The following is a 24,328-nucleotide window of genomic DNA, read 5'->3' as shown; positions in this document are numbered from 1 at the left end:
GAATTCGGTTAAAAGATACCAGAGTTTTCTTTTATAGAGGGTTAACGCAAGTATCTCAACCACCGCCATCACTAACGTCGCTGACGTTGCAACAACTCAAATAGTCCAGATTCATCAAACAGTGACAAAGAAAGGACAAACAGAATACATTTGGGAAAACTTTCGGGAGGTGGAAGGAGTAAAAACTGGAGGAAATCACCAGGGGGGCAAATCACTAGGGGAACAGTGTCAAACAATGTCACTGTAATATGTCGATAGGAGTGGTCCACTTGACAAGGCGGCGATATTAGGAAAAAAAAGGCTACTGCCTTATCTCTGTGTTGGATGGAAGCCGGACTTGATTACTGTTATTCCTGTTTGCTTTTATTTCTGTTTGGTGGCGGTGGATTTTACTGGAGCCCCTACTTAATTTGAAAGAAACATTTCACTCCGAACATAAATATGGATAGTCACTTGATTGTTTTGACTTGCAGCACCATTGAAGCGCTGATTCTACTGAATTCAAAACATTTTGTTGTCGGCGTCAAAGACGTTGACAGGCTGACTTTCATTTCGGCAGCACCTACATAAAAAATAAAAAAATAAATGAGGGGGGATGGGGACGCTTTGTTTTACATTTAAGACATCACAGGAGGAGCTTGAAATTCGGCGGACAGCCATTGTGACAAAAATGCTTTTGGTGTTGTTCTTTTCCCCCCACTTTGATTTTTTGAGGGTGCTTGAAGCCTGGAGACAGAGGAGTGGTGGTTGAGTGCCTCACGAACATTGTCGAACTATCTGGCAATGGCCCGTCAGCCACACAATGCAGGAAACGAATATCTGTCCATATCAAAAAACTGGTAAAAGGGTATTAGAAATGGATATCGGTGAGGGAGTCAAGGAAAAGTGCTGTACTTATGCAATATTAAAAAAAATAATAATAATAATAATTGTGGCCAACTGTATGACAACCGCTGATGGAGGTGGAGGGCGAGGCGGAAAAATAAAGCACAAGCTGGTTGAATTCCCAACGATCATTACACATTTATTGCCGGAGCCTTCTGTATCTCCACTGTCCCAAGCAGTTAAAAATGTTTGGGACAGGGACAACTTTAGAAAATCAATCCACCTTTTAGTAGATGTGAAACCATTACCACCTTAGCCATAAATCCGTGAGTGGCGTAGGCAGGCTGCACAGAGTGAAGGGACCAAAAAATAAATAAAAATAAAAACTGGGTAGCGTTATTCAATGTGCCCATGGTGGCCTATATGTTTTTCACAGATTTCATCAAAGCGACGGAAAAAACCCATTATTTAAAAAATATATAAATATATCTTTATGAATATTTATAGAATGATATTTTATGTATTTCTTTACATATAAACATTTTATTTATATACATTTTTGTTTGTTTTATGTTTAAATGACTGATGGTCAATGTTTGGGTTGAAAATACCCTTTGGTCAGCAGAAATAAAGGGCCAATACTGGCTGGATCACAGGCATCCATCCCTAGTAGATGGTCCCCAGGAAGCTTTCCTGGTTCTTTCCTGAAGAGCGAATAACACCACAGACATATTAAGACCAGCCCTGTTTCTACGACACATATACAAACACATTCTGGGATGCTCAGTACTATTTTAAAGCTCACAGGTTTGTAAATAGTAGGATGTCTACAACCCCTACATTATTGCTACACATAGCTTTGGTTCAGTGGATCACTAACCAGTAGGATGAAAGGTAGGTTCTCTCTTTGAGTTACCAGCGTTATTGTTATGCAGGGGATGCAATATTCCACAGCAACACCACATCTTCTCCCTGGCTTGGTCGCCATGTGTCCTGGCTAGATTTCGGGGAGGGATGGGGGACCGATGCAGCAAAGTCCGAGGCGACGTCATCCAAATGAATCATGCTCAGTTGGGACGTTTCTGAACAAACTTTAGAGATCGCCCCCCTCCCCTTTGAATGAATGAGGGCACCCAAATAATTCCTCGTTTCCGGGCCGCAGTGCAGACAGCAGCTGCATACGTAATTGTGTTGGCTAGGCGGAGCCACGGCGTGAATTCAGAATTCATTCGGACGCGCTGGGTGTTCCAGATCCATCTGAACATGGCGGAGGGGGACGCTGGGGCTGAGAGCATATGCACATTCATTATGATTCAGACGGGTTAATTAGGGAGAGAACAAACATCAGAGGCCTTCACGGCTTGTGTCTTTGGAAACATCAAAGCGCCGTTGCCCCCGTTTGGTGGTCGGCCATCTCTCCCGTTCTCTCTGCCCTCCAGTTTTGGAGCGACACAGCTCTTTAATCAGCCTTGCATCTGGGGAGTGTTCCGCCCTACAGATATAATGCAAATGAGCCCTGCTCCCCAGGTTCATTGATTTTTGTAAGACGACGGACGAGCTTCGTCAGGTAAATGGATGTCTGACACACCGTTGACGTTGAGTTGTGTTGTTGTTGTGCATGTAAGCCTTAGATTTGGCCCATGTCCACCCCTTCAACCTTTCCCCTGGATAAATATTAATGTATGTATGTACTAATAAGTATATACCAAAGGACTTTAGTGAGATTTTTCGAGTTCCAGACATATTTTTGATATCATAAGAAAACCATGAGTAAACGTGCACCAGTCACTCGCCACAAACTCTTCTATATTCTAGTAGTCTGTTATGAAAATGTTAGGTGTGTACAGGTACAAAGTACCATCAGTAATATTTGCGCAATATTGGCTTGTTGCGCAAATTGACCATGATATAGCTTGCAGGCTCACAAATATTGTTGATTGATGCCACTCAGTCCACTGTTACCTTGATGGCTGCTGAGATTTCAAGCTCTGAAAACAAGCAGGACCATCACGGAACTATGACATCTATATCCCCAAACTGGTTTCATTTTAGTCTGAGCAAACATGGACCAACATTTAGCGACCTGAGGACAAGCGTTGCAGGACACCTCTGTTATGAAGCTTCTTTTAGGAGCGTCACGTTTGGTAACATTGGTCTTTGTTGCTAATTTTTCATAAAACACTGATTGAGCCTTTCCATCCCTGGCTCCTATACTGTTTGCTAGAATCCTAAGAGGTGGGATCCTATGTGATCACCATCCTAGCTAAATCCTATAGCAGTGGTTCTCAACTGGTGGATCGCAACTCAAAAATGGGTCTTGGGGCCATTTTGAGTGGGTCGCAGATGTGAGCCTGAAAAAAAAAGAGGGAAAAAGTCTCCAGATTTCTGATACTGTGCTTTAATTTTGAAGGACATACGTTTCCCATGATGCAGCACGTGTGCAGTAGCATTTTCTGCTAGCATTGCCATGACAGTATTGTGCTTATTTCAGCATTTGTAAACATGGCGAAATGCAAATACGACACAGGCTATATTAAATATGGGTTTTTTTACAATGAGGAAAAAAGGGAGTGACCAAAACCTCAGTGTGTTGTGTGCTGTGAAGTACTGGCACATATAATCATGAAGCCATCAAAACTGAGATGGCATTTATAAACATATAACTCTTATACAAGCCTGTTGACAAAATAATCCGCAGACATGGCTAACCATGCAATTTTACATTACATTGAGCAGATGCTTTTATCCAAAGTGACTTACAATTGCTCAAACACCGACGGACGCAGCCATCAGGAGCAATGTGTCTTGCTCAAGGACACTACAGCATGCTAGCAGGAAGAGCCTGGGATTGAACCAGCAACCTTTAGATTACTAGACCACCAGCTCTACCGCCTGGGCTACCATCTCCTCTTTCACTTGTTTATGTGAAGCATATGTGGGAAGGGGACTAGCCGGAGGAATTTCTCTGCACTAGAGATCTTGCAACCACTGCAACTGCAGCGGACATTTTCAGTACAATGGATTTGTACTCTTGTCAGGAGCAAAAAGTATCCCCTGATATCTCATTAGTTCCCCCAAACATAGGTCTGTTATGTCAGTATTATGATTGAGGGTTGAAGTAAAGTGCTACTAGAAAATTCTTCGTAATACAATGTTGTTCACTATGTATCCCCTGTTAGGGTAATCTCTGCCACAGTTAAATCTGGATTCCTGAAACTTGGTATTTACAATACCTTAAATAATAAAAACGCCGGACTCTGAAACAGGGTTCCCATACCTTATACAAACAAAAGTCCAAAAAAAATGTACAGGTCCCCTTCCAGAGGACCTGGTTCCCCGGAGCAGCACGGTTAATCGGCCTCCTTCCCCCAGGGCGATGACAGACTGCCCCCTCCTCCCTTCCGGAGTGTGGGGCCTCGAGCTGAAGGCATGGCCGGACTTCACTGCTGCGGGGGCTGCTTGGAGGGGTGACCTAGTTGCTGGGCTGCTAGATGGTCTCGGCAGTGGCTGCTGTATGGAGGAGCTAGCCGCAAAACGTTACCCATCGTGGTTGCTGCAGCTGCTTCTCCCCTGGTCCTTTGCCGGATCCCTAGGTGCTGATCCTGCCTGTTGGGAGAGGGTTGGTGCTGGGGCTGCCTGTTGACCCGCTGGTGGCTCCAGAGCGCCTTCGGACGGCCCCTCTGTGTCCCTTTCCTGTACCGGGGAGTCCCTGTTCAGGTGCCACTGTGGCAGTTCTGTCTGCCACACACCACCCAAAGGGCATTTTCAGGGTCCTCCGGCACAGAGACACAGAAGACGACAGGTTATTGTAGAGAGGAGGCTAGGTGGAATTAGCCAGGAACAGATTGAAAATGTCATGACAGGGCTTATCCTGAGTGAGTGTGAGGATGGGGGTTTTAACCTGCTGCTCGTTAGCCCAACCAACGAGCAACAGGTACGCAGCCACTCTGACCCAATCACCCAGATCCAGGTCAGGTGTGGCTGCTCAAGACATCCCATTCCCACACCACAGAGTGGTTCAAAACTTTCAGAAATTTGTGACTTAATGACTAAGGAAAATGTGGGTCCTGAGGCTAGATCTATTGAGAACCAATGTCCTATAGTGTGTGCACTATTGAGATTGACACATTTAGAAGTATTTTCAAAGTATTTTGGTGTATCCCTGCCATAGTTCTAGGTGACTTTTTTGAAGTTTACCTATTATTACCTCCACATAGAGGAGCTTTGGCAATGATGGAGCTGTTTTTGTGCACTCCCTAGATGGATGAACCTGAAAAAATGACCCCTGCTCTCTCTGTTCATGAGAAGCACACAGTGGCTCTGGCTTGCTCTTCTCATTCTCATGAGCATCATCGTTTCTCAAAAAATACACTGAATGAAAAAATACCAAAAAATTAAATATTAACAAGCCTGAAAATAAACAATTATTTTTTTCAAGAGATTTTCTTTAACTTTGTACAGAGAACGGCCAATGTTTGATGCTTACCCTCTGACATATTTTAAGAATGTAGTGTCCTGTGGATAGTTTTTCTTAAGACCAAAATATTATTTCTATACCAAGATTTTTTCAAAGAAAAATAAATCATAGAGTGAATTATTCTCACTCTGTTGGCAGATATTCATGTTTTTCGTGTTTTTATGATAACTTTTCCAGACTATGAATGGGTTTTGAACAAGTTCATCTAGTCTAATAATTGTGATACCGGGTTCATAAAAAAAAGCTACAAAGTAATTTCACAATCAAACCCTTTTTATATCAGCGGTAAAAAGTACACCAACTTATTTGTTCAAACTTATTCATTTGACACAAAACAAACACTCAAATTTTAACACATTTTCAAACATGACCACCTCATGAAATTGGGCTAGAAAATAGACAAAGAATTGCGAAATGAGTTCCAGTACTTGGAGTACCATCCTATATATGCTTTCATGAAACACACAGAGAGTGGGGAATATAAGGTCAAGGCAACACAGCAGCAGGCTATATTTAAACCGTCCTGAAGTAAAAGATATAAATGGAGTGACTGGAGTTATCGAGAAAAACAGGTGGTAGATATGAATAGGAAAAATCATTAGATAGTATGCTGTACTGTGGCATTTTGGAATAATAGTGAAAGTGAAGAGAGTGATTCCATCTGAGCGTTTAATGTGCGATTCCTGTGTTCTCGGAGGGCTCGTTCACAGTCTGTGAAGTTGAGGAACCCTCTCTCCCCATAAGGAGTGAGACCAGGAGAAGTTGAGACATAAAGCTAAGGGGGCGAATCAAAAGGTCAAACCCGTTGCTGAATGAACCCGTTGAGACAGCAAAGGAGACTCTTCAAAGGCACCCTGGGAAACGTGGCACGGAAAAATGCTCTGGTTTGTGGTTCAACACCAACAATACATTCGACGTGAAATCGATATCAGATTTAGATTTTGATGAAAGATTTTGATTAAGGATTTTTATTTAAGTTTAAGACATAGAATTTATATTCATATTTAATATTTCATATATCCATTTAGATTTACAATTTATATATCAGATATAATATTTCGATTCAACATTTGGATTTAACATAGATTTCTTGAATCTATTTATGTGGAAAAGGTAATGGTAAAAAGGTAAAGTGTAGTGTATTTTTGTGGAGTGTTATTTTGCTAAATCCACAGAAAACTGTGCAACATTTGGGCTAAATCTGAAAAAAGTGAAGACAATGAATTTGAATCACTTGCTGAGTAAATATAGGTACATGTGTACATGTACATGTACACATATACATATACATGTATATGTGTGTTTCTGAGAATTTGTTAGTACCTCAAAAACAAATTTAAGATAAGTTATTGCTTGCTGAGAACTTTGATTCGTAATAATGATTTTAATTTGAGTTTTTAAATGTACATATACAGTACGGAAGTCAGCAAGTTGTTAGCAAATGAGCCTTTGAGTGTTGTGAATCCCAATCAGGTTGTAAAAGAAAATTGCGTGCACCTTATAAGGAATTTGCATAGAAAAACACATGCATTCATAAAAGACAATGCAGAGACTCTGAGATAGCAAGGGAAGGGGACTCTTAAGAGACTCAAGTAAAAAAACAACACATTCCTTCTCTTCTCAGAACACATTTCATTAATTCACTCATTCTTTTTTGACTAAGTGAATCACAATATTCGTCATTTTAAAATAGAACATTTTTAATGTATACCTATTTCATTTCTTGACTGCTGTTTCTCAGAGTAATGTACAATTTTCCACCTGGCGCTTGCCCGTGTTAAAACTGAATCTGAGAGGTCAGCCTTTAATGCAGCATGCGAGAAAGTAAACTCTTTACAGCAAACAAAAGTATGAATCCTTCCATATACCCTTGACACTTCCCGGTTCTTTTGGTTTTTTTTGCCGCATAATGAAAAAGTTCATAGTTTACTTCGGGAATTGAAATCTCCACGTTGATTCTCAGAGTCCCTTTCTAACCTTTTAAAGGAAATAAAATCCCACAGCATTCTGGAAGGCAAATTTAAAATCCCACGTTCCGTAACATACGGGAACAAATTTGCTGCAGTTTAGTTCAGCTCCGACGCCCCGGCCAGGCATCCAGAAAGGATCCTGATCAGAATAACGCTCATTCAATTAGAAACGGGCCGCTAAAGTTTCGCACCGCAATTAGCGCTGGACCATTACCTGCCCTCTGTTCACCTTTCAAACAGTGTTTGAAAGGTAAACCTTTCTGAGCCGCAACGCCTGGGTTGTTCACAGAAGGCCGATTTTTTCTATGTACTCTGAAAAGTCTCCTCTACCTACTTTGTGCCATTACCTAAAAAAAAAAAAAAGAAATCACATGCTCGCTTCCCTGTCCGATCACATAATTCCTCAGCGGCGGCTGTTTGAAAGCAATGTCCGCCCCTCTAGTCAGTCTTAATATCTCCCCCTCGTTTCCACGCTGTTTCCATTTTCCGACACAGGTATGACAGCGCGCAGATAAGAGCGCTCCGGTAATATCCCCAGACGCTAGCGTGCGCTGCTCCCCGCCGGTGATATAAGAAGTGGCGTCTTTGATGTAGTCAAAGAAAAAGGTAAACCATGTCGGGAGACACGGGGGTTGGGGCTTTAGGATAGATGTCTATCTGGGGGCCAAAGTTGACCTTCTGTCTGGCGAAAGAATTCAGAAAGTCTGGGAAGTCCTGCCGCAGAAGTCTGCACCTTGTTTTGAAACACTGTTTACAACTTTACATGCATATATTTTGATTAGGTTGTCGTTAAAATCAGAGGACTTGCTGTAGTGAGTGAAGGTCCACCGCCTGTATTGATAAATGCAGTCCAATATTAGCGCTAACGGACCGTATCCAATGCGACCCGCAGAATGTTAAAAAGCAATTGCTATTGACATTTCTAGTACACAATCAACTCTCAGGGTGAAAACTTTTATGTGCCAGCACGCTACACTGTATGTATTGTGTAGTGTACTGAATGGCGCTTCAATAAGATTAGCATTCAATAGCACAATGGTGGATTTTGTGGGAATTGTTTAAGGACTGTGTATGCAGTTGTTCAAAAGACTCCACGGCCGTAGCGTAACAGAAAGAAAAAAAATCCTCTATATCTGAGTATGTTGAGCTTCAGTAAATATTCAATTACATAGCAAAGGTACGTTAGCTTGTTCTTTTTAGTTTCGTTTTTGTTTCGTTTTCATTTTTTCGCTTGTTGTTGAGTCGTAGTGTGCTTAGTAGAGGCACGTGTACAGCAATAGCGGCAGAAAAGTCACGAATGGACTTTTAATTTCCCAAAAAGGTATAGTTATGAATCAGATATGGGATGAATAATTTAAGGAATATCACTGATTAGCACGTAAACAAATTCAAATTACTTCTTTTAGAATGGTAAGCATCAAAAGAGTACTGTTCTGTAAAAGTGATTTAAATTCACTTCAAGATCACAAGAATTAGCTAGTTTTCCTTGTTAAACGCATATTTCCAAGATACAATCTGAAAAATAATTTCTAATGGCTTGCGGGAAAAAACTCCGTCTCAGTCTCTCTGTTCTCGCTGTGTGACTGCGGAGGCGCTTGCCTGACCGCAGCAGCTGAAACAGTCCGTTGTTGGGGTGATGAGGATCCTTCATGATCCTGCGGGCTCTGCTACTACACCTCTTGGTGTATAGCTCCAGCAAGGGGGGGAGGGTAGTTCCAGTGGTACGTTCAGCTGAACGCACCACCCTCTGCAGGGCCCGCCTGTCCTAGGCAGTACAGTTCCCAAACCAGGCAGTGATGTTGCCTGTCAGGATGCTCTGCACTGCTCCAGAGTAGAAGGACTTGAGGATCCTCACCGAGACCCGGAATTTCCTCAGCTGCCTGAGGTGGTAGAGACGCTGCCTCGCCTTTCTCACCAGAGTGTCTGTGTGTACAGTCCATGTTAAGTCCTCTGTGATGTGGACTCCCAGATATCTGAAGCTGCTCACCCTATCGACAGAAGTCCCATTAATCCACAAGGGCGCGTGCGTCCTCAATTGTGATCCACGCCTAAAGTCCACAATCAGCTCCTTAGTTTTGCTGACGTTCAGGTGGAGGCTGTTGTCCTGGCACCAGAGTGACAGGTCAGCCACCTTCTCGCGGTAGGCCTTCTCATCGCAGTCGGTGATCAGGCCCACGATCACGGTGTCGTCAGCAAACTTGATGAAGGTGTTGGAGCTGGACCTGGCCACACAGTCATGTGTGTACAGGGAGTACAGTAGGGGGCTGAGGACGCAGCCCTGGGGGGATCCTGTATTCAGGGTGATGGAGCTTGACATGTACTTCCCAACCTTGACCACCTGGGGCGGCCTGTGAGGAAGTCCAGGATCCAGGTGCACAGCGGACCATTCAATCCGAGCTCCATCAGCTTGACAGCCAGTCTGGTGGGGACTATGGTGTTGAAAGCTGAACTATAATCGATGAACAGCATTCTCACATAGGCCCCCTTCTGGCCATCCAGATGTGTGAGCGTGGTGTGCAGTACCTGGGAGACCGCGTCATCCGTGGATCTGTTTTGCCGTGGATCTGTTTTGTTTTACCACCTCACGCACCTTGATGGCTGGAAGGGGGCCTATGTGAGATTGCTGTCCATCGATTATAGTTCAGCTTTCAATACCATAGTCCACACCAGACTGGCTGTCAAGCTGCAGGAGCTAGGACTGAACACTCCGCTGTGTGTCTGGATCCTGGACTTCCTCTCACCTAGGCCCCAGGTGGTTAGGGTGGGGAGGCACATGTCAAGCTCCCTCACCCTGAACACAGGATTCCCCCATGGTTGCCTCCTCAACCCCCTACTGTAATCCCTGTACACGCATGACTGTGTGGCCAGGTCCAGCTCCAACACCATCATCAAGTTTGCTGACGACATCATCGTGGTGGGCTTGATCAATGACGACGATGAGATTCAAGAGGTTTATTTGTCACATACATGTACACACTTCCATACATACTGTATATGCAGTGAGAAGGCCTACCGCAAGGAGGTGGCTGACCTGTCACCCTGGTGCCGGGACAACAGCCTCCTCCTGAACGTCAGCAAAACTAAGGAGCTGATTGTGGACTTCAGGAGGGGATTACAACCAAGGACGCATGTGCCGTTGGTGTTTGATGGGGCTTCTGGGACTCCACATCATGGAGGATTTAACACGGACTACACACACAGACACTCTGTTGAGAAAGGTGAGGCAGCGTCTTTACCACCTCAGGCAGCAGAAGAAATTCAGGGTCTCGGTGAGGATCCTCAAGTCCTTCTACTCTGGAGCGGTGGAGAGCATCCTTAAAGGCAACATCACTGCCTGGTTTGGGAATTGTTCTGCTCACGACAGGCGGGCCCTGCAGAGGGTTGTGCGTTCAGCTGAACGTACCACTGGAACTACCCTCCACTTATTGCAGGACTTATACACCAGGAGGTGTAGCAGCAGAGCCCGCAGGATCATGAAGGATCCTCACCAACCCAACAAAGGACTGTTCCAGCTGCTGCGGTCAGGCAAGCGCCTCCGCAGCCACACACGAGAACAGAGAGACTGAGATGGAGTTTCTTCCCGCAAGCCATAAGAACTGTCAATGCTGACCTCACCAGGGGTCCTCACTGAGACACTCACATAGGCCCCTCTGCCTTACTGTACTGTATGTAGCATACTCTACTGCAAGTTACTGTATCACTGTTTTGGGTTACTGCATACTGCGCTGTATTGCTGTTCTGTTCAGTGTTACTGTATTGCTGTGTCTTAAGATTCAAGATTCAAGATTCAAGATTTTTATTTGTCACATAAATATACATACTTCCATACATATATGCAGTGAAATGTAATGCAACGCACCCGGTGATAGCACACAATAAGTCCTAGGAAAAAGTACAAAAATAAAATAAAATAAAAAGTAGAAAATTCCTTTCTAATAGACCGACTAACTGACTCCTAAAACGTAATACAGTAAGTGGAATACTTATAGAATAAGATAAAAAATATATAGAATAAAATACAATAAAAAATAAATTGAAATAAAATGGAATAGGTTGAAGGAATATGGCTATGTATATACAGATATGTGCATTTAAAGTGGCATGTGAATTAAAGTGGCATGTGAATGTGAATAGTGTGAGGTAGTGTTTGGGATAATACAGCACAGTATACAACAGTACGGCGCAGCAATACGGCATCACGAACAACCCTGAACAGTGATACAGTATGCGGTACAGTATGCTACATACAGTACAGTAGGTAGTGGAGCCTAGTGCATGGCTCAGTTAGGACCCCTTACTGTTGTATACTGTACTGTATATCTCCATACACACTTTATTCACATGCACTTTACTGCACATTTCTGTATATACAAATATCCTATCCAATATATACATCTCTATTCCCTTTACTTCTTTTTTGTACCCCAACTCTGTATTACCTTTTTGAGTGTTATTTTATTATTATTTTATCTTTATTATAGTACTCTATTCACTAACTGCATTATGTTTTAGGAATCAGTTTGTTTCAGTTAGTTAGCTAGGTAGTAATTAGGTTAGCTATTATGTTTCGGCTTAGAAACTATTGTGCATAATCTCCGGGTGTGCGTTGCAAAGACATTTCACTGCATATATGTATGAACGTATGTATATGTATGTGACAAATAAACCTCTCTAATCTTGAATCTTTGAAAAATTGAAAATTCTGAAAATGTTATGTTCGCCGACCGCCAGATACCAAAGCACTCAAATCAAAGGCAACGTGCATTGTGAAAGGCCAATTAGGCGGGAAAGGTATGAAAAGTTGAAAAAGGAGAACCTTTTTAAATGCAATAAATCCCTGTCATTTTTTTGCAATCAGCTGCAATTTTCTCTTCTCTGGCCTCCTAATGTGCCCAGATCCCAATGCTGATGTCCCCTCTCCTCCCGGGGCAAAAACCATCTGGGCATTTCTCAAGCTACCAAAATCGTATCAGTGCATCTGTTGCATTTCTGCTGTAACAGATTATTAGCACTAGCTAATAAAAATAAATGTAATCAAAGGCTCTCTCTGCTTAATTCGATGAAAGGCCATGATTTTTAGCTTTTTTTCAGATACTGAAAAGCCTTTATATAAGAATATAAAGGCTTTTTTTTTTGCTGTTTATTTCAAATCACAATGAAGGCCGTCCAGAGGCCCTTGATAACAGTGACCTTTAAAAGCAAGCTTGACCACCTGCAAGGTTTAGTATGAAAAGAAACAGTTCTGAAAAAACCTTTCCCAGAATGTAAGGGGGCAAAACAGTTTGAGCTTCATGTGCAATTTGAAGGGATGTTAATGACATAGGGCTTCATGAAACCAAAATGATTGGTCGATGGCGAGAGAGAGTATTTAGCGTTTTCAGATGGCACACCATTTGTCACGGCAATGACGTTTTTTTTGCAAGAGTCAACAGCTGACACCATTCAAAGCCCTCTTCCCCAATGCCCACATCACATGTGGCTGCATGCTTAAGCGCCCGTTATTTTTTTATATTCTTTTGCGTGACAGGCCGCCCGGCACTGCCTGAGGTAGCGCTGGGTTTGGATGTACTGCAGCTGTGTCTCTTTGCTCTGTCACTTCAAAAAGGCTTCTCCTCGACCTCTGTCCACAGTAAGGTAGCCACGCCATGTGACAGCTACCGGTATCGTATAGCGACACCCACTCTCTCTCTCTCTTTCAGCCTCCCATTGTTTGCTGCATTCTCTCAGTCACTTGCCTGCCAGGGGATGGAGGAAGGACACATATCTGCTCTGACTGTTGGCTGGAGAGCCATTTGGAAGAAGGGCCCTTGGTAATGCTGTCACCTTCTGTCCTCTACACCCCCTGGAAAATATTATGGTATAGTATAGTGTATAATAGGATAGCATAGTATAGTGTAGTATAGAATAGTATAGTATAGTGTGGTTTGGGGGTGGTGTGGTTTAAGCAGCCAAGCCTGTCTTGAGTCTAGGTAATTGGGCACGGGATCAGAGGTAGCTCAACAACGAGCAACAGGGAAATCATCCATCCCCACACACAGCCCGTATCATGACATGTTCCACTCGGTGGCGTTTTCAGGTACTTCCGACACAGAGACACAGGCTGAGATGTTGCAAACACACCCGTTTATTGTAGAGGGTGGCAAGATGTAACAAGCCGGGAGCAGATGGACTGTTGTCATGACAGACTCTCACCGTGTGCGTGTGGGAATGGGTGATTTACGTGTTGCCCGTTGATTGCTCTGAAGAGCAACAGGCTTACGGCCACCTCTTATCCTGCGCCCAATTACCTAGACCCAAGACGTTATGGTATATTATAGCATAGGATAGTATACTATAGTATAGTATAGTATAGTATAGTATAGTACAGTGGAGGAGTCCGGCACAATAGTAGTACAATACAGTATATTATGGTATAACAAGAGTAGCTTAGAGTACAGCACAATTACATTGAGATCATAAATTATTTTTGTATTAGTGTAGGAGTGGGGACAGAGCCCCCCTCCCCAGACACGGGGCTCTGTCCACAGGGGCAGGGGGGGACAGGGGGTATAATATAATAATTCGCTAAATTTTAAATCAATTTTCAGTGGTTTGGTTTGTTACAAATGCCAGATGTGTATTTACTTTGATACAGGGTACTGGGTTAAATTAAAAATGTGGGTTTTCATACCAAAATACTTTATCTTTTGTAGATGGCAACAGTAATATTTCTATGATATAATATTTAAGATTAACTTACCCTACATAATTAGGTTCTAAATATATTGTATTTTTTACTGCATGTAAAATGGTTGCAATGATGTCATTTTGCTTATAATTTTGGAAATAAATGAAGACTTAATTCATAAAAAACATAATTACAACAAAGACTAAAGTTAAATATTAAGTACGTTTCTGGCAGGCTTCAGAGCGTTCTGGACGTTTACACATTGACAGCAAACAACAGAGATCTGATTCTTCCAAAAAACTCGATATATCTAATTATTAGCTTTGTTCAGTTAATGTTGCTTCTCTCCTACTACTGTAATTAACCTGCATAATGTACAACACTTAAGGTATTAACCTTTCAATTATCCAGTATATATATTAGTAATAAGGGTTTCCTCTATGGACTATACATTTAATATAACAGTACCTTTGGTGGCCCCTTCGGCGTCCCCTTCAGGTATTGCTGTTGAGAATTTTTTCAGTTTATTGTCCCCCCCAACAGTGAAATTAAATATCGGCCACTGTCTGACCCCTCTCCAGTCGCGTCCGTTTAAATCATGCTTAAATCTTCTTTTACAGCCTGAAGGTATGTGTTTGAAAACACCAACAGCACTAACCGACTTGGATATTAAATCCCAAATACAGTTTCTTTCTGTGATGTTTAAATTCCTTGCCTTGGAGGAATGCCTCTGCCATTGTGCTGCCTACTGTGTTCTTGGTGCAAAGGCACAAATTATACTTCAGATGCAAAACAGGGGCAAATTGCACTCACCTGCAAATCTTTAAGGTCATGTTTGCGCTGTTATATCATTAGCGCAATGAATTGGACCTTAAGAGGGGGCGGATAGTGATTACAAGTGATGCACAATTTATGTTTCTATCAGCGGCCACAATCCATTCTTTGTGAATTCGCCCCTCAGTGTCCATTATTAGGTATACCTGTACACCTGCTCATTAATGCAACTCCGCAGCATAAAAGTGTATCATAGCTATCTACCTAATGGCTACACCGTACTCCAACACACCATGTCAAAAAGGGCACATTATCTCAAGCTGTTTCCACCAACATGACAATGAGTACTGTGGACTCCAATGGCCTCCAAACTCTTAGCTTTGGGGATCATAACTTCCATAGAGCAGTGAAGCTCAACCTTTTTCATATCAAGGAACCTCAGTGTGATCCGCATATGGCCAGAGACCCCATTTGATCAGATATAATCATGGGATCCAGAGTAATCATTTTAACTAGTAATCATTTTGAAATATGTTTGCAGAGAACAACGGGCTTAACTCAGCGTCATAAGCTGGAGTACAGTAAGGAATGGTCCATTGAATGGTTCGAATCCTGACTTCACACATCCAACCAAAACTCTCAATATTGTTAAAGTTCACATAGTTGTGTGAACACAGTCCCACTCATGCCTGGTAAAATGTGTAGATTGATCTACATACTCTGCTACACACACTTATCATGTGATCTAGATTAGCAGAGCATCAATTACAGTAGCAGATGTACACGGTTGTGACTTAAAAGTAATGCTCATTCAACAAAAAACTGTAAATCATCTCAGAGAAGCTGGAACCGAGCAGGACTCAAGCAGGACTGTGGTCTGACGCTGCCATTGCAGGTTCAAGTCATTTTTGCCATCCAAGTCCCCACTGAGATTCCTTTAACCAGGTCATCAGAGGAAACAACCACACTCAATAAGACTCAGTGGCTCAAAGCGATAAGCCACTCTATGAGTATTCCAGGACTCAAAAGCCATGGGGGCTTTTGAAAGTGAAAGTGTGAAGGTGGCTGGTTCAATTCCCTCTCAGATATACAGTAAATCTGTGTATAACAAACTGAAATAATTTGTCTTCCTCAATATGAAGATTGATGATGTATCAAGTTTCTCAAATAAGTGGTGAAGAGTTGTCAATATTATTGCTGTCAAAGAACTTCTTTCCCCCGAGCCGAAACATCAGCGTCATGAAAGCGGCACTGCAACGCTGTGTACGCTGCCATGTTAATCAATGTGGAAGGTCACACCAAGCAGAAGCATCAGCGTCATGAAAGCGGCATGATGCAAGGCTCCTAAACCCCTTGCGTGTTTTTAGGACTCTGCTCTATTTTTCCGAGCACAAAGAGTAAACTGCAGCATAGATTCCCACAGAGGTCCACGCAAAAGATGTATTTAGCGAAAATGTTGAATTATAGAGATTGAGAAAGTCTCGAGTATGCTGCTTACACGAGACTGAATGAAGACAGACCCGGATGACGTTGACGACTCGTCAAATGATGCGACGCTTTCGTGTCGCTGATGTGACTGTGACGGTGTTGCTGCTGATGTGGCCCAGGGGTTACTCCAGTTATTTACATAATCAACTTCATAAGGAAAAGGGTAAAGGATAGAGGTACTTTATTAATCCCCAAAGGGAAATTCCAGCGTTTCAGCAACAATGACATACAAGACAAAACACACAGATCATAACAAAAACACACGTTGATTTTGAACAACAATGTTGCCATTGAGACTTCTTAAAATAGTTACAACAGCATGCCATTTTTGTATCACTCTGAAAGGGGTTGTTTGGGATACAATTATTATATTGTATATTACAGTATATTATTGTGTAGTATCTAATAGTATAGTATGCTACATTATAATTGTTTAGAATCGGATGGTATTGTATACTACAGTACAGTATTGTGTAGTATCTGATAGAATAGTACAGTATAGAATCTGATAGTATGAAATACTACAGTTAGTAGTAGTAGCTAGTTAGTTTCTGGTAGTATAGTATAGCCCAGAATAGAATATGATCTAGTCTAGATTACTACAGTACAGTATGGTATTGTATATTATAGCATAATATCCATGGTTACAGATTAATAGTTATTTCAAAGTTTTACCAACGTATTTAGAAACAGAATCCAAAACGTAATCAGTTTAAGTAACGGAATTTGTCATTACATTTAGCAGACGCTTTTATCCAAAGCGACTTACAATTGTTCAAACACCGACGGACGCAGCCATCAGGAGCAATTAGGGGTTAATTGTCTTGCTCAAGGACACTACAGCATGCTAGCAGGAGGAGCCTGGGATCAAACCAGCAACCTTTAGATCACTAGACCACCAGCTCTACCGCCTGAGCCACCATCCCCATATGCTAAGGATTGGTGCATTTCAGTACAGACAATTAGCATTTAATAAAGCTTAACAGCCTGAAAAAATAAAATGAAATAAGAATAAATAAATAAAATAAAAATCAATTTAATTATTTATTATAATAAAATAATAAATAAATGAATAAATAAATAAATAAATAGCCAAAGAATAGATAGCAAAAATAGCCAAACATATAAAAATGCAGAATATACAAAGTGCAATACTATGAACAGGATAAATTGGTATAGGTATATAAAGTATAAATTATTGCTATGGACTTACTTCAAGCGTGCTGTATCACAATGCCCGTAGTAATTGTTGGTCTATTTTTCTGGATTAAGGCCATTTGTCATTTGTCTTCCATGAAATCTCTTTACAAAAGAAGAGTTTCACCTACATTAACGTGTTGAGAAGGAATGTTACCTTTCGTGGATGTTTTTCATTCATGGTACGATAACTGCAGATTTAACACCAGCCAAACACCCATTAAAACAAAAGAAAAACTCTCTGAAAACAACACATGATAACACTCAATCATAAAGGGGCCTACAAAATGCTGTTTACCAATCAGAATGGAACATCTGGCATCTTGGTTTCGCTAAGACTGATTTTACTAAACCCATGGATTGCGTAACTAAAAAGTCTCAGAAGAAAGTCCATGTTCTATACTGCACACAGCTACAAACAGATCCCTGCTCATTGTTTTTGGCACAGTGGGCATGCTATGTTGGCTTAGGCTTTTGACAAGGAGCTGTAAGGGGTCTACGGTTGTGATAAAAGGATAAAGAGCAGATTGACTTCACCCCTTGAGATAGATCTCATACCTCAAGGTGAACTTAGCCATGGAAACTAGCAGCACTAAAATCTAAGTGGGTCCCAGGTTGACCAAAAAATACAGAAAGGAAGAAGGTGATGTTCATCAAGAGGGTTTTCACGTCGCCATTTGGCCGTTCACCTGGTTTTCACTGACCTGGCACCTACCCTATGAACAGCCATGTTGACTGACCTGTGGGAACAACCCTCATCCCCACAGGGTTTGGCTAAATGACCTTCTACAGTACTATTTCTAAATGAAAGTTGCTTTTACTCTCGAGCTATCCTCTTGCTCCACTTCTTCTCGTTCATTGTTTCCCTCTTTCTTTGTTTCTTTCTCTTTTTCTACTGTGAGTTTTGTTCAATTCTTCCCTTTGATGGACTTTCCCAATGGGGGCTAGAAAAAATATATCTAATGTGTCTGTCTTTTCTTTTCATCACATGTAAACACTCCAAAGTGCTTCAATTACTCTCTCTCTCTCTCTCTCTCTCTCTCTCTCTCTCTCTCTCTCTCTCTCTCTCTCTCTCTCTCTCTCTCTCTCTCTCTCTCTCTCTCTCTGCCCTTGACATCACTCTTTCTTCTTCTTTAAGTACTTTGTCTCTCTAGGGGCTTAAAAATACAGAGTTGTAATGTTTGGGGATTGATTTGTGAATTGACTTTGAGTCAATTCACTGTCTTATTCTTTACTCAGTCTAAGAGTGCAGACACTCAATATTATTTCAAGACAAAACAAATACATCAATTATAAATTTGTTTTTATTTCTCTCTTTGGCTATAAAGTACCCACACTATTCCACTAATTTATTTCACAATGTTCTGGTGGTTTTCCTCAAGTCTTAAGTGTTGAGTAGACTCACTATGTTGGTTTCAGATTTGACTTGATGTGTTTTGGCATTGGACTTTGCCCCCCCACCCAAAGGACAGTTCTGGGGAATAGGGGAGGTCATGGGTGGTCTTCACTGCAACACCGTGTAAACATTTTGAACTGTTTATGATGTGGCTCTAATAGTTTGTGACAGGCACAGGTGGTGGTTACATGTGATTGCCACAAATTGTTAACGCTACTTTGCCTACATAATTAGAACCCCAAGAAGACATAATGCATTGCAATGAGTTTTAGTCGAAAATCTTCATTAAGGGCAAACTAATTCTCATTGACCATCATGTTGACTTCTATTGGCACTGGTTCATTAGGCACTAGTCATCAGTGCAAACAGAAGGCCCATGTGTAAATCTTTTGCCTAATAACAACAAACAAACGGGTTGCAAATCAAGGGCATCGTTAAATATTGAAGAACCAATCTCATCTTGTCATGCTGAAACCATGATGGCGGAATCACATCTTTGATGTAGTAACTTCTGAAACAGACTGGGGCTGAGGATCATTTGGAAAGCGTAACAGCATGGGACCCAGCCTGAATACTTGTCATTCTGCATCATGTGAACAATCATCACAAAAGCCCTACCCACTGAGGTGAGCTTGTTTGAGGTAAGCTTGAGTTTGTATATATAGTATATATATTCAGCTTCTGCCTGTGAAAAGCAAAGAGGGAAGAGAAGTGCGTTTTTATCAGGCATTCTTGTGTCCTAAGTTATTATTGGCAATTTGGGTTTGGATTATGGAGGAAGAGAACCATGTGCCTCTAACACATACCCGCACAGTGAAACAACCACAGCGGCCCACGATGCCACCGCCTACTGAATGGGCAGATGGCAATGTGGCATTGTAGAAGCCAGTCCGTGAGTCCTTGTGGAGAGCGCCTGGCACGCCTATTTCTGCCAGAACGGAGGTCTGTGTTGGCGCTAAGGCGACCCACCACACTTGATTCTGTTGCAGTCTGTTGGAAGTGATGCGCCTCTTATGGGCTCATGGCTGGCTTCTGGCATGACAACGGACCCCGAGGCAGCCTGTTTTACAGTACATTCCATCTTGCGGCGGCTGGTTATGTAACTGGCGGCAAATATATTATTTTACACCCACTGCTGAGTCACTGGACACTTTAAACAAAATTATTTTGTGGGAACATTTAACAGACGTCTTAAGCAGACTTTTTCTGCTATGAGGGTAGCAGAAAATCGTGGTAAGTGTGAGTTGATAAGGTATTAACTCAAGTCAAGTTTATGTATATAGCCCAGACTCTGATAAACTGTCCTGTCTAGTTTCAAAAGATAGTTATTAGGGTGGTAGTTCAGAAAAAAGCTGCATATGCATACATATACATTTGTCCAAAGAAAGGTGATAGCATCCAATGGTAATTGCAGATTGAATCTCGGAAAAAAGGTGACAACATTTGGAAGCAACTGTGCCCCTGCAGTCAGACATCGAACAGAGGCTCTCTGAGGCTTCAATGTGGTAAAGGGTGGTGAGTGTGTGATGACTGGTCGCACCCCATTTCCACTCTCCTCTCCCTGTATCACACTCATATCACCCCGCCTCTCGCCCTTTGTCTACTTTGAAAACGCCTCATTGTTCCCCGTCTGCGAGACGTCATCAAGGCGGCATCTCACCGTTTAAAAGTAAGGACTCCAACAACCCTCTCCATTACACGTGATCTTCCTACCTCTTGTCTTCCTCTATCTCATTCTGTACTCGTTCTTGTTCTTGTTGTATTTGGCTTCCTCTCTCTCTCTCTCTCTCTCTCTCTCTCACTTGCCTGTGCAGTTCTTTTTCTTTTTTTCTCAGTCCCTTTCCGCAGTGCACACTTTTTTCTAGAACACCTTTCCCCCCCCTGGCACTCAGGCAACTAAATATAGTGACTGGTGCAGACAGCTCGGCCTTATAACAAATGATAAGCAGAGCAGAGCAGCGAAGGTACTGGCGTGTGAATAAGAATGTACCGTGAGCTATCTCGCCAGATTTGCTTCGTTCCATACTCGGAAACGGTACGTACAACATACAGAAATCACATTATTGACATGGAGTATTGCTATTTCCAATCCCTTTAAGGAGGAGCTATAGTTTCCCTTAACCCTTGTTACTTCAAAAGAATAATGGAGTACACAGAAAGGTTGGAAGTCTTGTTTTACTGTGAATCTGTTCAGCCATGCCACGAGAGCTACCAATGTACCGTTGTTTGCCCAGGAAAGGACGATTGCCTTAGTAGCAAGCAAAAGCAATTTTCTGAGGATTTGGAAGGACATTTGTTTTTGTAGATAAACTCCATTTATTTCAGTATTATTCAGCTCTAATCAGAATTAAATGTTTAAAGCAAGAGGAGTAACGTGTACTGGCAGTCAAAATCACCACCACAACAATGGCCACCATTGCAATCACCATGCGTGAAATCACCATCTATCTATCTATCTATCTATCTATCTATCTATCTATCTATCTATCTATCTATCTATCTATCTATCTATCTATCTATCTATCTATCTATCTATCTACGTATCTATCTATCTACGTATCTATCTATCTACGTATCTATCTATCTATCTATCTATCTATCTATCTATCTATCTATCTATCTATCTATCTATCTATCTATCTATCTATCTAACTATCTATCTATCTATCTACACATCTACGTATCTACGTATCTATCTACGTATCTATCTATCTATCTATCTATCTATCTATCTATCTATCCATCTATCCATCTATCTAGGTATCTACATATCTATCTATCTACATATCTATCTACATATCTATCTATCTATCTATCTATCTATCTATCTATCTATCTATCTATCTATCTATCTATCTATCTATCTATCTATCTATCTATCTATCTATCTATCTATCTATCTATCTATCTATCTATCTATCCATCCATCCATCCATCCATCTATCTATCTATCTATCTATCTATCTATCCATCTATCTACCTTTCTATCTGATGATGCACCCTATAGGGTTGCGTTGCAGCAATCATTGTGTTTCCCCACCTCTATTTTCCTAATACAGAGGCGGCAAAATGACTGAAGCCATTAAAATAGAAGCAGATGGATCTTCTGTCCCTGGGCGTGTGATTATCTCTTGCAGTGGCCCAGTCCAAGATTGCATATAAATGCTACTTTTCCAAGAAGTAAAACACAACATTAAAAAGGCAAGAACAAAACTCAACAGCCTACTGCTATGTTCTTGAAACTCTGGCCACTGCAAATGTACCTGGGTATTATTGATGACCTTTTTTTTTAAGTTACTGTTAAAGTTCTAGCTGTTTCCCAGGCTGGGAAAAAGTGTACGTACATACATAGCAAGCTTGTGTTAATTAAATGTGCAGGGCCGGTAATCAATGCCAATGTGAGATCGGACTATTAGTTTTATTAGCACCCTCTGAGGGTAGGGTTTTAAAAATGCAATCAAAAAGAGCTTAGTGTAGTTTTCACATTTCTGCCCGCTGGCTAGCACACTCCCTCGCCTCACATATCCATGATGACATCAAGCATTTTTACCCAACCAAACTGAACAAATCACCCTGCTCATCGGTGTGTCAAAGTCAGCCGTCCATCCAATCGATTGATTATCAAAATCAATCGCTTGTTTAAATGTTCACTGAATCACATGCACAATCGGTCATGGATACATTTTTTTATCGATGCATGGGTCGGATGAAGCTTAGGTCAGACTCACCCAGGGTAAACCAAGCAGTAGTTGATCATGATGACGATGACGTCCATGCAATCGACTGATTATTAAAATCGATTAATCGCTCATTTAAATGCTCAATTCCCACACCTAATCGGCTAATGGGCCAATTATTTTACCAAAAAAAATTATTGGCTTAGCTCTGACTCACCCTGGACTCCAGGGTGAGTCAGTTGATTGTGATGACATCAGCACTCCATCCAATCGATTGATTATTAAAATTGATTAATCGCTCGTTTAAATGCTCATTGAATCCCATGCACAATCGGTTGACTGATCGATTAGTTTTCCGATGCATGGGTCGGATGAAGCTCAGCGCAGACTCACCCAGGACTCCCAGGCGGTAGTTTATGGTGATGACGATGACATTTCCGTAACTCGCCAGGATGCTGCCGTCGATCATGTTTCCAGTCCCTTCCATGTAGGAGCCTCCGTGGATGTAGACCATGACGGGCTTCAGCCCGTTCTCGTCATGGATGTCTGTGAAGTGGAGCATACACGCACACACACACACACGCAACGCACACACGAACATGCACACACACACATGCACACACACGCACACACACACACACACACACACAAAGGCTCAAAAACAATGAAATCATCTTGTCCTTGTGGGGACATCATCAGCGACAGCAAATTCATTTATCTATTAATAAACACAATTTGGCAGTTCTGAAAGCTCTTTGTTTGGAATGAGACAGACAGAACAAGAGACGTCAAGAATCAGATCAGCATGAATACATCACCGGGGAACAGCTGTAACCGAGATAGCCGATTGTTTTTACTGTGCACTTAATTGTGACCCTCCATGTTAAGCAACCTTCTTGACATTTTAATAATCACTTGACTGTAAAGCACTGCGGATATCAATGTCTGCGCATGAGATTACATGAAGATTAGATTGACCTTTTTAAGCTTGTGGCGCTGCAAAACAAATGGATTTGCTTGTGATCTTCGTCCCTCAAATTGCGCAGCGGGGCGCCCGGGGTGGGGGTGGGGGTGGGGGTGCTGCTTCGGGTGATTGTTTTAAAAAACATGGCCCGTCGCGGGATATGGAGAAAATGACCATTTACCAAAGCAAACACACAGCTGTTTACATTAGCTCCGCCATCAAGCTGACATTACTGAATTTTCCAGACGGAAGATTTGTATTTCTTTATTTATATTTTTTCCAAACTCGCGAACCCACTTCGTTTGTTCTTGTGGAAAATGCGGGGAAGGCTGCAATTAGGGCAGATGAATACCTTGTTTGCGAGGCTCTCTAGTTGTGATTAAGCCCGGTGATTAGTACATGTGTAGGTGGTTATTATAAATTAGGAGCTGGGGGGGCTTAGCATCAAAGAAGATGGAATGGGAAGATATAAATTCCTCACAACAGCCAGCCAGTGCGAACTATAAATCAGCCTGCAGCAGCCAAGCCAATTTTCTTTCTCCTCGGCCATGGAACTCTAATTTACTTTTATATAATAATAATAAAAATAACATATTCATAATAAAAAATAATAATAATAATCGTCGTGTGTGGCACTGCGTCAGATCTGCAACTGGTGCAACGGAGGCTCCGGCTGCCTTGGAAATTAACATGCCGAGCAAAGCCATTGTCCACAGTGCGGCCGGGTCCGCAGAGGACCCTCTCTTAAATGTCTCCGAGGGGATGAGAGCATCCCCAAGGAAAAAATAAATAAATAAATAAATAAAAACGTTGGAGGAAAGAGGGACAACGTTGCTTTGAAACAGGCAGCATTTGTGGTGCGAAAGAGTGAGGATCACATAGAACGTTCTCTG

At 41.9% G+C, this 24,328-nt stretch overlaps 1 protein-coding gene across 2 annotated transcripts in view; it reads right to left on the bottom strand.

Annotated features, from left to right (window-relative positions):
- The window catches only part of nlgn4xa (neuroligin 4 X-linked a), a 70,304-nt gene that overhangs the window by 32,272 nt on the left and 13,704 nt on the right, over positions 1 to 24,328 (bottom strand). For both annotated transcript variants that reach the window (XM_080024474.1, XM_080024475.1), the window contains one exon: positions 22,865 to 23,017. In XM_080024474.1, the coding sequence (XP_079880600.1) occupies positions 22,865 to 23,017 (153 nt within the window). The remainder of the gene's footprint in view (positions 1 to 22,864; positions 23,018 to 24,328) is intronic.

The sequence above is a fragment of the Zeus faber genome (genome assembly GCF_960531495.2).
Source record: "Zeus faber genome assembly, chromosome: 2".
In the NCBI taxonomy this organism is placed as follows: domain Eukaryota; kingdom Metazoa; phylum Chordata; class Actinopteri; order Zeiformes; family Zeidae; genus Zeus; species Zeus faber.
This window is presented reverse-complemented; position numbering and strand designations above follow the sequence as displayed.